Here is a 17123-nt window from a genome sequence, read left to right as displayed (position 1 = left end):
CCCATCATATACCCGCAATCAAAGGGTAGATCACGATCAATGGGTTGCCTACCCCCAGCGTAAATTGTATATAACAAGCATTGATCCAGGAGGTGGAAAAAATCTTCTGAGATTGAATTTTTTGTAACCAAGCAGAAAAAATAAAAATAAAAAAAATGTATTCCTGGATTTTGTCTCTACATTGCAGAATCAAAGGCATCCCTGCAAAGAAAAGGGTTAATATTTACCCTTCTCTCTGTTGATTTCCATTCTTCATGAGCTAAACTGGATGAAAATTCTTCATCGCCCGACACTTCCAGGAGTGTCAAATGTCTAGATTCCTTCCACAGACCCCTCAGACTCTACAGCAGGGATCCTCAAACTATGGCCCCCCAGCTGTTGCAGAACTACACCTCCCATGAGGCATTGTAAAACTCTGACATTCACAGACATGACTAGGCATGATGAGAATTGTAGTTCCTGAACAACTGGAGGGCCAAAGTTTGAAGACCCTTGATCTACAGGTAGTGACATCGAAGTCAGGGGCAGGAACCTCCGAGAGGAAGGAACAGACATCCAGCACCACAGGAAGAGTACTAAGATATTGAAGATAAATCAGCAAGTTTAGCTCAGGAAGGCAGCAGATTGGTGACACATTCAGCCGGAGGGGTGGGAGTTGATTCTTTGCCTTGCCAAAATGTCTTTGATTCTGCAAATTAGGAAGGTGACAGTCAAGGAAGGAACTTTGACAAAGCCTGAAGCCAGATTGCCACATTACATACTGTAAATACTTTTTTATTAGAAATGTTTCCATTGCTCTCGGCTTCCACACATACGAATACCAGATATAGTGACTGTGTAACGTACCGATACTAGAGGAATTCTCAGCCTGTCGCCGATCAAGCTATTGAAATTCTGAAATGTGCTCCAAGCCACATAACTTCCACTGCTGCCGTTTATGGCGATCAGCAAAACCTCGTACTGGAACCGAACGTTGGGCTGCTCCTCGTATGTGCTTCGCTTCAACCAAAATCCTACAAAAGATGAAAGTACATTAACCACTTCAATACCGGGCGCTTTTACCCCATTCCTGCCCAGGACAATTTAAAGCTTTCAGCGCTGTCACACTTTGAATGAAAATTGCGGCGTCATGCAACGCTGTACTAATATGAAATTTTATATCATTTATTTCACACAAATAGAGCTTTCTTTAACCACTTCAATACCGGGCCCTTTCACCCCCTTCCTGCCCAGGCCAATTTTCAGCTTTTAGCGCTGTTGCAATCTGAATGACAATTGCGTGGTTATGATACACTGTAACTAAACCAAATTTATGTCATTTTTTTCCCCACAAATAGAGCTTTCTTTTGGTGGAATTTGATCACCGCAAGGTTTTTTTCTTTTTTGCTAAACAAATAAAAAATGACCGAAAAGTTTGAAAAAAAAAAAAACAAAAAAAGTATTTTTGTTTAGGTTATAAAATTTTTTAAATAAATACGTTTTTTCCTGCACTGATGAGGCCGCACTGACAGGCACTGATGAGGCCGCACTGACAGGCACTGATGAGGAGGCACTGATGATGAGGCACTGATGGGCACTGACAGGTAGCACTGATATGCAGCATTGGTGGGCACTGATAGGCGGCACTGATGGGCACGAATAGGCGGCACTGATAGGTGACACTGATGGGCAGCAATGATAGATGGCAATGATTGGCACTGGTGGGTGTCACTGATAGATGGTAATTATGGGCAGCACTGATGAAGAGGGCACTGGCAGGCTCCATGAGCACTGATTGGCATCCCTGGTGGCCATGGGTAGGCAATCCCTGGTGGCTCTAGTGGCACCCCCCCAAGGGCCTTCACTAGACGGCCTGAAGAAGGAGCGCATGCTCCGCAACGCGTCGCCGTTTGATCACACAGTGTCTCCAGGAAGTGACGTCATGGCCCTTCTACCTGCGGACCCACGCTGCTTTATCATCGCTGAGTGATCAGCACGTCCCCTGCCGTTCCACAGGGGATTGCAGCTCATCCTCCACAGCACCAGCTCCGCCAGGATTCCGGAAGGACCCCCTGGATGAACACTGCCCAGATCCTCCATTACATTGAGATGCCTGTTTTTATCGTACTCTTGTGAGTAACACTCTTTTAATTGTTATCTTCACTAGTAATCAATGCTCCGATTACCAGCACAGACCCCTCCCCTGTCAGGAGCATCAGCCACCAATCAGCTCTCCTCTACTCGCGCCTGTCAACGGCACTTCCTATTTACTATGTGACCAGCTGTGATTTGACAGCAGGATCGGAGATGCGGTGTGTCAGAGTGACACAGTGCACCACCAATCGCCGCTATGCGTGCCCCCCCCAGTCTATCCTGCTGGACCTCATATGACGGCCAGTCAGGATAGTGCAACCACTTTGCTGCCGTCATTTTGCTATATGCAAGTGGTTAAAGTGAATATAAAGTCTCTCTTTTTTTTTTTCTTTTTTTAACCACTTTACCGCCGGAGGATTTTGCTGTCTTACGTCTGGGCCAATTTTTGCGATTCGGCGCTGTGCGACTTTAACTGACAATTGCGCGGTCGTGCGACACCGTACCCAAACAAAATTGACGTTCTTTTTTTCCCACAAACAGAGCTTTCTTTTGGTGGTATTTGATCACCTGTGCGATTTTTACTTTTTGCGTTATAAACAAAAAAAGAGCGTTTATTTTGAAAAAGTAACAATATTGTTAACATTTTTTTATATGAAATTCCCCCCCAAAAAAAGTAAAAATCTAAATTTTTTTACATTTTTGGCCAATTTGTTTTCTGCTACCTATGTTTGGTAAAAAAAAAAAAATCACAATAAGCGTATTTTGATTGGTTTGCGCAAAAGTTATTGCGTTTACTAACTAAGGGAAAGATTTATGTCATTTTTGGTGTTTTTTTTTTTTAACGAGTAATGGCGGCGATCTGCGTTTTTTTTTTTTGCGGGACTGCGACATTGCGGCGGACAGATCGGACCCCTAACTGACATTTTTGACACTTTTGGGGGTACAAGTGACATTACTACAGTAATCAGTGCTATAAATATGCAGTTACTATACTAATGACACTGGCAGGGAAGGGGTTAATTTCATTGGAGAGGGAGGGGTTAATGTATGCCTGGTGCTTACTGACATGTGTGGGGGGAGGTGACTGAGTGAGTCAGGGACAGATCGGATGTTCAGCTATGCTGAACCCTGCAATCTGTCACTGTTTGTCACTTAGGAGATCCGCCCGCTTTGTTTACACAAGCGGGCGGATCTCCAAACTAGATTCCCCGACGATCGGGGAAGAGCAGCGGCGATCGCCGCCGCTCCTCCTGTCAGGAAGGCTCTGGCAGAGGATGAGTTAAACCCACAGGCTAATCCTGGCTCCACCCTTCTCATCAAGGAACAGCATTATTTAAGCTGGATCAGCACACAGGTTCAGTGCTGTCTCGTCTTCAGCTTCCCCTGTTTGTTCCTGCATCTGCTACCTGTCTCCTGTGAAATACCAACCCGGCTTGCTTTTGACCACCCCTGCCTCCTGCCTGCATCGACCTCGGCTTGACCTTGACCATCCTTCTGCTCCAACGATTTAATCTGATCTGCTCTTCCTGTGTATGACCTGGCTTGTTTAACTCTGCTTACTTTCAGTTCCTGGAAACTCCCAGTCATACCCGCTGCCTTCTCTCCACTGGAGTTCTGCGGCCACCTGACATCCTACTCTGCTATTAACCAGCACCAGCACGCCATCAGGCACTCGTGCGACTCTGTACTCCTGCGCCTCCTGTTTACACTACCAGGGGCCCCGAGTCAGAGGTGTAAGAGAGGCCTTCCTCAGCATATTCAGGCTCCACCCGCCAGGTACGTGATAGTACGAGACAGCCATGTCTGAGCCTGAGCGAGGAACCTCTCCCATGGATGAACTTTGCCAACACCTGGCTGGCCTTACACAGGCCGTGAAGAGCTTACAGGAAGGTTATGTTCAACTGGAGGAACGGGTCCTATCCCTCTCCTCTACTACCTCCGCTCCCAGTGCTGCTTCCTCATCCTCTACTGGAAACCCTGCACCTCCATCAGTTGTGATGTTACCTCCAGAACCCAGAGTGCCTACCCCAGAAAGATTCTCTGGTGACCGCAGCAAATTTAGAGCCTTCCGCACTGCTTGTGAACTGTACTTTGCCCTACAGCCTCGCACCTTTTCTTTGGAAACCACAAAGGTTGGATTCGTGGTTTCCTTGCTACTGGGTGAGCCCCAGTCATGGGCCCACCGCCTATTGGAACAGAAGGCTGCTTCCCTTAATACTCTATCCTCCTTCTTTGAGGACATGGCCCAGATTTATGAAGACCCTCAACGCACCGCCACTGCAGAAACTGCGCTTTATTCTCTCCAACAAGGCCGCAGAGTGGTCGAGGACTATGTCTCTGATTTCAGACGTTGGAGTGCAGATACAAATTGGAATAACGCAGCTCTCCGTTACCAGTTTTCGTATGGGACTATCAGAATCCCTAAAGGATGAACTTGCCAGAGTTGGAGTGCCACATTCCCTGGAGGATCTCATCAAGCTCTCTATTCAGATCGATCGGAGGTTAAGGGAGCGCAGGTCTGAGAGGTCTACCGGAGGTTATCGCCCTGTATGGATGCTTCCTCGGGTCCCCAGTCCTCCTGGTCCCGCTCTCGTTGAGAATTCAGGATCTGCTGGTGATTTCGCTGAACCTATGCAGCTCGGCCTACTCCGTCCCTCGCTCACCCAGGAAGAACGCCAACGCAGGCGTCTGAATAATCTGTGTATGTACTGCGGGGAACCAGGTCATTACGTGAGGAACTGTCCTGCCAAACTCCGTAAGTGCCTGTCTATCTCCCCTCCCATGCCTTTCACTCAGCTTAACAACTCTTCTCATCTAAATCTCTCTGTTCTATTACAGTTCCCAGGAAGAGTTATTCAGGTTCCAGCTATCATTGACTCAGGAGCCTGTAGTTGCTTTATTGACCAAACCTTTGCTGCCAAACATCAGATCCCTCTGCAACCCAAGACTCGGAAGCTTTCTGTTCACCTTGCGGACGGATCCGCTATTAAATCCGGACTAGTCTCACAGGAGACCATACCAGTACCTGTCATCATTGCTTCCTGCCATAAAGAACTCTTATGTCTAGATGTCATCGCCTCACCCTTGTTTCCTATCATCTTGGGGATGCCGTGGCTGCAGGCTCATAACCCACACATCAATTGGATTACACAAGAGATCCAGTTCAACTCTTCCTATTGCTGCCAGCACTGCTTATCAGATTCCCCTGGTTCACCTTTGTTATGTATGGACTCAGACTCCGAAGTTTTTAAATCTGTTCCTACTGCCTACCTGGACTTTCTGGATGTCTTTAGCAAAAAGGGGGCAGAAACTCTTCCCCCTCACCGGTCTTATGACTGTCCAATCGAGTTACTCCCTGGGGCTGAGGTACCTTTCGGTAGGATTTTTCCCTTATCTGAACCAGAACTCTTGGCCCTAAAGGACTATATTGATGAAAGCTTGAAAAAGGGGTTCATCCGCCCTTCCACCTCTCCAGCCGGAGCGGGCATTTTCTTTGTTGAGAAGAAGGATCATTCCCTTCGACCTTGTGTCGACTACCGTGAACTTAAAGTCACGATCAAGAATCGGTACCCCTTACCCTTGGTACCCGAACTTTTTCAAAAACTCAGATCAGCAACGATCTTTACAAAACTGGATCTTCGAGGAGCGTATAACTTGGTCCGCATACGGGCCGGGGATGAATGGAAGACGGCATTTCGTACCCGATTTGGGCACTTTGAATACCTGGTGATGCCCTTCGGTTTGTGTAATGCACCTGCTACATTTCAGCATTTTGTCAATGATATTTTTCGAGACTTTTTAGACCTTTTTGTTATTGTCTATCTGGACGACATTTTGATATTCTCTTCTTCTTTGGAGATTCACAGGGAACATGTAAGGAAGGTGCTAACTCGTCTTCGACAACATGGTCTATACGCCAAACCAGAGAAGTGTGAGTTTGAGCGGTTGAGCATCCAGTTCCTGGGACTGATAATTTCTACTGGAGGCATAGAGATGGACCCTCAGAAGGTTGCTGCGATTCTGGACTGGCCTGCTCCCACTGATAAAAAAGGAATCCAACGTTTCATTGGTTTTGCAAACTTCTATCGAAGATTCATTAGAGGATTTTCAACCATCATTTCCCCTATTACCCAATTAACCAAACAGGGCAACAAGTTCTCCTGGACTGCTGAGGCCCAGTCTGCCTTTGAAAACCTCAAACAATTATTCACGTCAGCATCCATTCTTAAGCATCCTGACCCGGTTCTACCATATGTCCTGGAGGTTGATGCTTCAGAAACGGCAGTAGGGGCAGTACTCTCCCAGCGCCAAGGAACCAAGGGCCTTCTGCATCCAGTTGCGTTTTTTTCCCGTAAACTCTCTCCAGCCGAGAGGAATTACGATGTAGGGGATCGTGAACTCCTAGCGATTAAGGCAGCACTGGAGGAGTGGAGATATCTTCTGGAAGGGGCAGCTCATCCTATTCTTATTTTTACAGATCATAAGAACCTGGAATACTTAAGGACAGCAAAACGCCTGAGGCCACGTCAAGCCAGATGGGCATTGTTCTTTGCGAGATTCTGCTTCCACATAACCTACAGACCTGGGTCAAAAAATACTAAACCAGATGCCCTATCCCGAATGTTCGCAGAATCTGAAGAAGCTGATCTCCCGGACACCATTCTATCTCCCGGAAACTTCCTCCTGTTGCAGGAAGACTTAATTTCTCGAATCAAGCAGGCTTCTGTAGGAATTCCCTTGCTCCCTGAGACACCTTTACAAACCAGGGATGGTCTATTATGGCACCAGGACAAGATCTTTGTACCGGAAGGTGTACGCATTTCTGTTCTGAACCTGTGCCACGACCATGCGTTGGCAGGACATTTTGGGGCCAGCAAAACAGCCGAATTAGTACTCCGTACATTTTGGTGGCCCCATTTACAGGAAGACTGTAGGAAATATGTGGGGGCATGCACCACATGTATCCGGAACAAAAGCAGCAGGACGAAAGCATGGGGTTTGCTCAAACCACTGCCCATCCCAGACAGACCTTGGAAAATGGTGTCAATGGACTTTATAGTGGAACTTCCCCCTTCTGAGGGGTGTACAGCCATTTTTGTAGTCGTCGACCGGCTCTCTAAAATGGCACACTTCTTACCCATGAAAGGCACCCCTTCTGCGTTGGAAACAGCACAAGTGTTCATTAAAGAAATTGTGAGGCTTCATGGAGTCCCGAATAATATTGTATCTGATCGAGGGGTACAATTCACCTCAAGATTCTGGAAAGCTCTATCTGAGGCCCTGAAGATTGAGTTATCCTTTTCCTCAGCCTACCATCCTCAAACAAATGGACAGATGGAAAGGACGAACCAGACTCTGGAACAATACTTACGGTGCTTTTCCTCCTTCTCTCAAGATGACTGGGTAAAACTGCTACCATTAGCCGAGTTTGCATACAACAATACTAAACACTCAGCTACCCAGCAAGCTCCTTTTTTTGCTAACTATGGTTTTCATCCATCTTTTCTTCCCAATTCTATCCCTGAATGTCCCGTTCCAGCTGTGATGGAAACAGTAACTTTCCTTGAGGCTAACAATAAATTGTTACAGGAAGCAATTACCAAGGCACAGGAATACAGTAAAAGAAACTTTGACAAGAAAAGACGTGGGGAGTTAATCCTGGAACCTGGCGATCAGGTATGGTTATCCACAGCTAACCTGAAATTAGCCTGTCCTTCAAGGAAATTAGGACCTAGATTTGTAGGACCATTCCCAGTAAAAAGGAGAATTAACAACGTAGCTTATGAATTGGAACTACCAGCTTCCTTTAAAATCCACCCGGTTTTTCATGTCACCCTGCTAAAACCTGCCATCCCTGATCCTTTTCCTGAGCGAAATACAGGTCCCCCGGAGCCAGTAATTGTGGACGGTGAAGAGGAATTTGAGGTCGAAGCAATTATGGGTTGCAGGAAAAGGAGGAATCAGGTACAGTACCTGATTAAATGGAAGGGGTATGGTCCTGAAGACAATTCCTGGGAACCTGAAGGAAACATCTATGCCAAAAGACTCATACAGGCTTTCAACCGGGCCCACCCAGCAAGAATGGCCCAGTTGGGCATCCGGAGGCTGCCCATTGGGGGGGGGGCCATGTCAGGAAGGCTCTGGCAGAGGATGAGTTAAACCCACAGGCTAATCCTGGCTCCACCCTTCTCATCAAGGAACAGCACTATTTAAGCTGGATCAGAACACAGGTTCAGTGCTGTCTCGTCTTCAGCTTTCCCTGTTTGTTCCTGCATCTGCTACCTGTCTCCTGTGAAATACCAACCCGGCTTGCTTTTGACCACCCCTGCCTCCTGCCTGCATCGACCTCGGCTTGACCTTGACCATCCTTCTGCTCCAACGATTTAATCTGATCTGCTCTTCCTGTGTATAACCTGGCTTGTTTAACTCTGCTTACTTTCAGTTCCTGGAAACTCCCAGTCATACCCGCTGCCTTCTCTCCACTGGAGTTCTGCGGCCACCTGACATCCTACTCTGCTATTAACCAGCACCAGCACGCCATCAGGCACCCGTGCGACTCTGTACTCCTGCGCCTCCTGTTTACACTACCAGGGGACCCGAGTCAGAGGTGTAAGAGAGGCCTTCCTCAGCATATTCAGGCTCCACCCGCCAGGTACGTGATACCTCCCCTGGCCCGACTCCCGCTGTGACTGAAAACAGCGGGAGCGCGTCTCCGGCCGCCTACAGGGGGGAGGAGTCCAGCGACGTAGGTCTACGTCGCTGGACGGAATCGAGCCACTTTGCCGCAGTACAGTCAACGTGACTGGTCGGCAAGTGGTTAAATAAACACATTATACTTAAATGCTCTGTGCAGTTGGTTTTGCAGAGCAGTCCGGATCCTCCTCTTCTCGGGTTCCTCTTCTGTGCTCCTGGCCCCTCCCTCCTGTTGAGTGCCCCCATAGCAAGAAGCTTGCTATGGGGGCACTGAGCTGAGTCACAGCTCCTTGTGTCCACTCAGACATGGAGGAGCGACCTGGCCCTGTCCCTCTCTCTCCTGATTGGAGAAAATGAGGAGGGGAGTCCCGGGCAGCTGCGACACTCCATAAAGACATGGATGAGCGAGTTTGGGGTGGAGGAACTTGACTGACCTGCACAGAGCCCTGACCCTAACCCAATAGAACTCCTTTGGGAATAGATTAGAGCGGAAACTGCGAGTCAGGACTTCTCATTCAACATCAGTGAATAACCTGGTACAGTATTCCTGCATATCCAGCCAGCACTTTAAATGGTGTTACCTGAGAAAGGGGGTAGTATTATACGGCGAGTATAGCCTATGTTTTTACTTGAAAATTAGGGGGGTGATCTTATACGCCAGCAAATACGGTAGTTACATTCACATTACAAAAAAAAAAAAATTCTGAATTCTCACCTTGGCTGCGATAGGACACCAGTAATGGAGGGATGTAGGTCAGTACCAGCGCTGCAAACAGGAAGAGGGTGGCCTTGGAGCAGATGCTGGTTCTGTATCGGACCAGGTAGGGGTGGGAGTAGACTTCATAGATGGCCATAGTAAGGCAACCAGAACAGTCAGATATTCTCACTGAACTCCCGTCCTGCAAAACACGCAATTCCAGAGGAATTAATAATGATGTTGTTCTACCTCACCCCCCACCCCCACCCTTTCTATACCTACACAACACCTTGTTTTCTGTATATCACCCCAAAACTTTACAACCCCCATTTCCTTAAAAAAAGTGAGGCACTGTGTAAATTCTACAGAAAAACAATTTGCAAATCTTATAAACCTGTTTTTTATTCCCAACAGAGAACAGATCAAACGTAAAAGTGGTCCTAAGGGCAGAAGGTTATTAAAGAGTGGAGAAGGATTAAAATGATTGATCGACCGATTATCGTTTTTTCATTGCCGATACCGATATTTTGGTCATCGCGTATCGGCCGATATCTACCAATATTTTCATACATTTAAAAAAAAAAATCTTTTTTCTTTTTTTACTTGACAGGTACTGTTGTGGAGGGATCTGGGGGGTCTAAAATACCCCAAACCCCTCCTCTGCACTTAAAAGCATTCAAAACGCCAAGGTTGGCTGTTTTGAATGCTGTCATTTCTTTGAATCTGGCGCGAGTACCCGGAGGTGGTGTCATGACATCACTTCCGGGTTTTAACATTGAGACCCAATCAGAGCCGAATGCAGCTTTGATCGGGGTCTTCGGCGGCCGTGCAGGCTGGTTGCCCGGGTCTCCCGGTGGGACGGGACACCCAGGCGAGCCGCGGAAGGCGGCTGACAGCCGAGCGGCTTCTCAGCCGCATCAGTTGTCATTACAAGACAGCCAACTATCGGCTATGGATGCCGGTACCGGGGTGATGCCTCTAGCTGCAGCCATCACTCCGGTACAGCACTTTCCCGTAATATCGGTAACCTCAGGGGCCGATTCCGATATATCAGGGAAAGTGCAGATCGGCCCTCGATAAATATTTGCCTATAATCAGTTGATCCCCAATTAGAATACGTTTTTTTTGCTGTGTGCCCCCATTAGAGAGATTCACTCTCTCTATTTCTCCTGTTTACCATTATCATTTAGGCCTCATGCACACGGGATGTTTTTACAGCGGATTTTTTTGGCGTCAGGCATTTTTTTCTGCAGCCAATAAACTCCCCAGCATGTTATGAAATGTCTCCATGCACACACAGGCTGTTATCAGCAGTTTATGGCGGTGGCGTTTTCTGGCTGGAAAAAAACAAAAAACCCCAGAACTAGAGGGTTTTGGGAGGCATTTTTCAGCTGTAAAAGCTGAAAAAAAGCTAAAATAAAATGCCAAAAAATGCATCTATACTGCGTTTATCAAAGTTTTTGAGCCATAAGCCTATCCCTCCTGTGTCCCCCTATACCCTGTCCTGTATCCCTCCCGTGTCCCCCCATACCCTGTCCCATATCCCTCCCGTGTCCCCCCATACCCTGTCCTGTATTCCTTCCGTGTCCCCCCATACCCTGTCCTGTATCCCTCCCGTGTCCCCCCATACCCTGTCCTGTATCCCTCCCGTGTCCCCCCATACCCTGTCCTGTATCCCTCACGTGTCCCCCCATACCCTGTCCTGTATCCCTCCCGTGTCCCCCCATACCCTGTCCTGTATCCCTCCCGTGTCCCCCCATACCCTGTCCTGTATTCCTCTCGAGTCCCCCCATACCCTGTCCTGTATTCCTCTCGTGTCCCCCCATACCCTGTCCTGTATTCCTCCCGTGTCCCCCCATACCCTGTCCTGTATTCCTCCCGTGTCCTCCCATACCCTGTCCTGTATTCCTCCCGTGTCCTCCCATACCCTGTCCTGTATCCCTCCCGTGTCCCCCCATACCCTGTCCTGTATTCCTCCCGTGTCCCCCCATACCCTGTCCTGTATTCCTCCCGTGTCCCCCCATACCCTGTCCTGTATTCCTCCCGTGTCCCCCCATACCCTGTCCTGTACTCCTCCCGTGTCCCCCCATACCCTGTCCCGAATCCCTTCTGTGTCCCCATACCCTGTCCTGTATTCCTTCAATGTCCCCCCATACCCTGTCCCATATTCCTCCTGTGTCCCCCCCCCATACACTGTCCCGTATCCCTCCTGTGTCCCCCCATACCCTGTCCCGTATTCCTCCTGTGTCCCCCCATACCCTGTCCTGTATTCCTCCCGTGTCCCCCCATACCCTGTGCTGTATTCCTCCCATGTCCCCCCCAGACCCTGTCCCGTATCCCTCCTGTGTCCCACCATACCCTGTCCCGTATCCCTCCTGTGTCCCACCATACCCTGTCCCGTATCCCTCCTGTGTCCCACCATACCCTGTCCCATATCCCTCCTGTGTCCCCCCCATACCCTGTCCTGTATTCCTCCTGTGTCCCCCCCATACCCTGTCCTGTATCCCTCCCGTGTCCCCCCATACCCTGTCCCATATCCCTCCTGTGTCCCCCATACCCTGTCCCGTATCCCTCCTGTGTCCCCATACCCTGTCCTGTATTCCTCCCATGTCCCCCCCATACCCTGTCATGTATTCCTCCCATGTCCCCCCCATACCCTGTCCTGTATTCCTCCCATGTCCCCCCCATACCCTGTCCTGTATTCCTCCCATGTCCCCCCCATACCCTGTCCCTCCTGTGTCCCCCCCATACCCTGTCCTGTATTCCTCCTGTGTCCCCCCCCATACCCTGTCCCATATCCCTCCTGTGTCCCCCCATACCCTGTCCTGTATTCCTCCTGTGTCCCCCCCATACCCTGTCCCGTATTCCTCCTGTGTCCCCCCATACCCTGTCCTGTATTCCTCCCATGTCCCCCCATACCCTGTCCCGTATCCCTCCTGTGTCCCCCCATACCCTGTCCCGTATTCCTCCTGTGTCCCCCCCCATACCCTGTCCCGTATTCCTCCTGTGTCCCCCCCTCATACCCTGTCCTGTATTCCTCCTGTGTCCCCCCATACCCTGTCCCGTATCCCTCCTGTGTCCCCCCCATACCTTGTCCCGTATTCCTCCTGTGTCCCCCCATACCCTGTCCTGTATTCCTCCCATGCCCCCCCCATACCCTGTCCCGTATCCCTCCTGTGTCCCCCCCATACCCTGTCCCGTATTCCTCCTGTGTCCCCTCATACCCTGTCCTGTATTCCTCCTGTGTCCCCTCATACCCTGTCCTGTATTCCTCCTGTGTCCCCCCCATACCCTGTCCCGTATTCCTCATGTGTCCCCCCCTCATACCCTGTCCTGTATTCCTCTTGTGTGTCCCCCTACCCTGTCCCGTATTCCTCCTGTGTCCCCCCTCATTCCCTGTCCCGTATTCCTCCTGTGTCCCCCCAATACCCTGTCCCGTATTCCTCATGTGTCCCCCCCTCATACCCTGTCCTGTATTCCTCTTGTGTCCCCCCCTACCCTGTCCTGTATTCCTTTTGTGTCCCCCCCTCATACCCTGTCCTGTATTCCTCTTGTGTGTCCCCCTACCCTGTCCCGTATTCCTCCTGTGTCCCCCCCTCATACCCTGTCCCGTATTCCTCCTGTGTCCCCCCCATACCCTGTCCCGTATTCCTCATGTGTCCCCCCCTCATACCCTGTCCTGTATTCCTCTTGTGTCCCCCCCATACCCTGTTCTGTATTCCTCCTGTGCCCCCCCCATACCCTGTCCCGTATTCCTCCTGTGCCCCCCCCCCCATACCCTGTCCCGTATTCCTCATGTGTCCCCCCCTCATACCCTGTCCCGTATTCCTCCTGTGTCCCCCCCATACCCTGTCCCGTATTCCTCATGTGTCCCCCCCTCATACCCTGTCCTGTATTCCTCTTGTGTCCCCCCCATACCCTGTTCTGTATTCCTCCTGTGCCCCCCCCCATACCCTGTCCCGTATTCCTCCTGTGTCCCCCCCATACCCTGTCCCGTATTCCTCCTGTGTCCCCCCCATACCCTGTCCCATATTCCTCCTGTGCCCCCCCCCCCCATACCCTGTTCTGTACTCGTCCTGTGTCCCCCCCTCATACCCTGTCCCGTATTCCTCATGTGTCCCCCCCTCATACCCTGTCCTGTATTCCTCTTGTGTCCCACCCTCATACCCTGTCCTGTATTCCTCTTGTGTCCCCCCATACCCTGTCCCGTATTCCTCCTGTGTCCCCCCCCATACCCTGTCCCGTATTCCTCCTGTGTCCCCCCCTCATACCCTGTCCTGTATTCCTCCTGTGTCCCCCCCATACCCTGTCCCATATTCCTCCTGTGCCCCCCCATACCCTGTCCCGTATTCCTCCTGTGTCCCCCCCATACCCTGTCCCGTATTCCTCATGTGTCCCCCCCTCATACCCTGTCCTGTATTCCTCTTGTGTCCCCCCCATACCCTGTTCTGTATTCCTCCTGTGCCCCCCCCCATACCCTGTCCCGTATTGCTCCTGTGCCCCCCCCCATACCCTGTCCCGTATTCCTCCTGTGTCCCCCCCATACCCTGTCCCGTATTCCTCATGTGTCCCCCCCTCATACCCTGTCCTGTATTCCTCTTGTGTCCCCCCCATACCCTGTTCTGTATTCCTCCTGTGCCCCCCCCCATACCCTGTCCCGTATTCCTCCTGTGTCCCCCCCATACCCAGTCCCGTATTCCTCCTGTGTCCCCCCATACCCTGTCCCATATTCCTCCTGTGCCCCCCCCCATACCCTGTTCTGTATTCGTCCTGTGTCCCCCCCATACCCTGTCCCGTATTCCTCCTGTGTCCCCCCCATACCCTGTCCCATATTCCTCCTGTGCCCCCCCCCCATACCCTGTTCTGTATTCGTCCTGTGTCCCCCCCATACCCTGTCCCGTATTCCTCATGTGTCCCCCCCCTCATACCCTGTCCTGTATTCCTCTTGTGTCCCCCCCTCATACCCTGTCCTGTATTCCTCTTGTGTCCCCCCCTCATACCCTGTCCTGTATTCCTCCTGTGTCCCCCCCATACCCTGTCCCGTATTCCTCATGTGTCCCCCCTCATACCCTGTCCTGTATTCCTCTTGTGTCCCCCCCATACCCTGGCCTGTATTCCTCCTGTGTCCCCCCCATACCCTGTCCCGTATTCCTCCTGTGTCCCCCCCCATACCCTGTCCCGTATTCCTCCTGTGTCCCCCCCCATACCCTGTCCCGTATTCCTCCTGTGTCCCCCCCATACCCTGTCCCATATTCCTCCTGTGCCCCCCCCATACCCTGTCCCGTATTCCTCCTGTGCCCCCCCATACCCTGTCCCGTATTCCTCCTGTGTCCCCCCCATACCCTGTCCCGTATTCCTCCTGTGCCCCCCCCCCCATACCCTGTCCTGTATTCCTCTTGTGTCCCCCCCATACCCTGTTCTGTATTCCTCCTGTGCCCCCCCATACCCTGTCCCGTATTCCTCCTGTGCCCCCCCATACCCTGTCCCGTATTCCTCATGTGTCCCCCCCTCATACCCTGTCCCGTATTCCTCCTGTGTCCCCCCCATACCCTGTCCCGTATTCCTCATGTGTCCCCCCCTCATACCCTGTCCTGTATTCCTCTTGTGTCCCCCCCTCATACCCTGTCCCGTATTCCTCTTGTGTCCCCCCCCATACCCTGTTCTGTATTCCTCCTGTGCCCCCCCCCATACCCTGTCCCGTATTCCTCCTGTGTCCCCCCCATACCCTGTCCCGTATTCCTCCTGTGTCCCCCCCATACCCTGTCCCATATTCCTCCTGTGCCCCCCCATACCCTGTTCTGTACTCGTCCTGTGTCCCCCCCATACCCTGTCCCGTATTCCTCATGTGTCCCCCCCCTCATACCCTGTCCTGTATTCCTCTTGTGTCCCCCCCTCATACCCTGTCCTGTATTCCTCTTGTGTCCCCCCCATACCCTGGCCTGTATTCCTCCTGTGTCCCCCCATACCCTGTCCCGTATTCCTCCTGTGTCCCCCCCCATACCCTGTCCCGTATTCCTCCTGTGTCCCCCCCATACCCTGTCCCGTATTCCTCCTGTGTCCCCCCCATACCCTGTCCCGTATTCCTCATGTGTCCCCCCTCATACCCTGTCCTGTATTCCTCTTGTGTCCCCCCCATACCCTGGCCTGTATTCGTCCTGTGTCCCCCCCATACCCTGTCCCGTATTCCTCCTGTGTCCCCCCCATACCCTGTCCCGTATTCCTCCTGTGTCCCCCCCATACCCTGTCCCGTATTCCTCCTGTGTCCCCCCCATACCCTGTCCCGTATCCCTCCTGTGTCCTCCCCATACCCTGTCCCATATCCCTCCTGTGTCCCCCCCATACCCTGTCCCATATTCCTCCTGTGTCCCCCCATACCTTGTCCCGTATTCCTCCTGTGTCCCCCCATACCCTGTCCCGTATTCCTCCTGTGTCCCCCCATACCTTGTCCCGTATTCCTCCTGTGTCCCCCCCATACCCTGTCCCGTATTCCTCCTGTGTCCCCCCATACCCTGTCCCGTATTCCTCCTGTGTCCCCCCCATACCCTGTTCTGTATTCCTCCTGTGTCCCCCCCATACCCTGTCCCGTATTCCTCCTGTGTCCCCCCCATACCCTGTTCTGTATTCCTCCTGTGCCCCCCCCCATACCCTGTCCCGTATTCCTCCTGTGTCCCCCCCATACCCTGTTCTGTATTCCTCCTGTGTCCCCCCCATACCCTGTCCCGTATTCCTCCTGTGTCCCCCCCATACCCTGTCCTGTATTCCTCCTGTGTCCCCCCTCTCCGATCACACACAGTTCGGAACTCTCGGGCCGCGCGTTCTCCAGCCTCCCGTCTCCATGGTAACGGACGCCTTTCCCCGGAAGCACATCCGGCTGTCAGGTGGTGCCCCGGAAGTGATGTCCCGCACAGCGCCCCCTGGATGAGGCTTTGTGTGTAGTGTGGATAGAAGGTCATTCTAGGAATTCTCACTCTCTGTAGCAGCTGGTTGGGGAGGGAGTTATTTGTAGTCACAAGCCCCAAATATTGGGGAACTACAACTCCCAGCATGCTGTGTCTGTATGAATCAGGATCCCTATTACAGATGGCCCTCCATCCCTTCAGTCTGGGTTCAGTGCCCCCAACCCCCACCTCTGATGATGAAAACCCTCTTCACCCCCTCATTGGAGCTGAGCTCAGGAATCTTCACAGCTCATCTCTTTCTGGACTTTACTATCCAATCAGCTGTGGCCTGGGTAATCCCCCCCCCCCCCCCACACACACACACACACATGTAAACAAAGGGGGGGGGGGAGATACTGGTGACATAAGCAACGCTATATAGACACATATCCATGTTATAGGCTGACCAACAATGTTTATATAAGGGTGCTAATGTCACCAGCATCTCCCCTCCCCCCCCCACTTTGTTTACAGGAATGACCCGGCCCCAGCACAGGTAAACAAAGGGGGGGGGGATACTGGGGATGTCATTGCCCTTATATGGACACATATCCATGTTAAAGATTGACTTAATATGGGCATATGTCCATATAAGGGCCCTGATGTCACCAGTAACCCCCCCCCCTCCCCCATATAAGGGCCCTGATGTCACCAGCAACCCTCCCCCAATATAAGGACCTGATGTCACCAGTAATCCCCCCCTCCATATAAGGGCCCTGATG

General features: G+C 51.5%; 1 protein-coding gene across 1 annotated transcript in view; it reads right to left on the bottom strand.

Moving 5' to 3' along the window:
• Positions 1-16338, bottom strand: part of TMEM231 (transmembrane protein 231) — a 37131-nt gene extending 20793 nt beyond the window's left edge. The window contains exons 1-3 of the mRNA XM_082270674.1: positions 16251-16338; positions 9482-9652; positions 847-1013 (exon numbers count right to left, since the gene is read on the bottom strand). Of these exons, the coding sequence (XP_082126800.1) occupies positions 847-1013; positions 9482-9620 (306 nt within the window). The 5' untranslated portion in view covers positions 9621-9652; positions 16251-16338. The remainder of the gene's footprint in view (positions 1-846; positions 1014-9481; positions 9653-16250) is intronic.
• Between the last annotated feature and the right edge of the window lie 785 nt (positions 16339-17123).

The sequence above is a fragment of the Pelophylax lessonae genome (assembly GCF_965119305.1).
Source record: "Pelophylax lessonae genome assembly, chromosome: 10".
NCBI lineage: Eukaryota > Metazoa > Chordata > Amphibia > Anura > Ranidae > Pelophylax > Pelophylax lessonae.
Note: the sequence above shows the minus strand (reverse complement) of the source record. Positions and strands in the feature narration are given on the sequence as shown.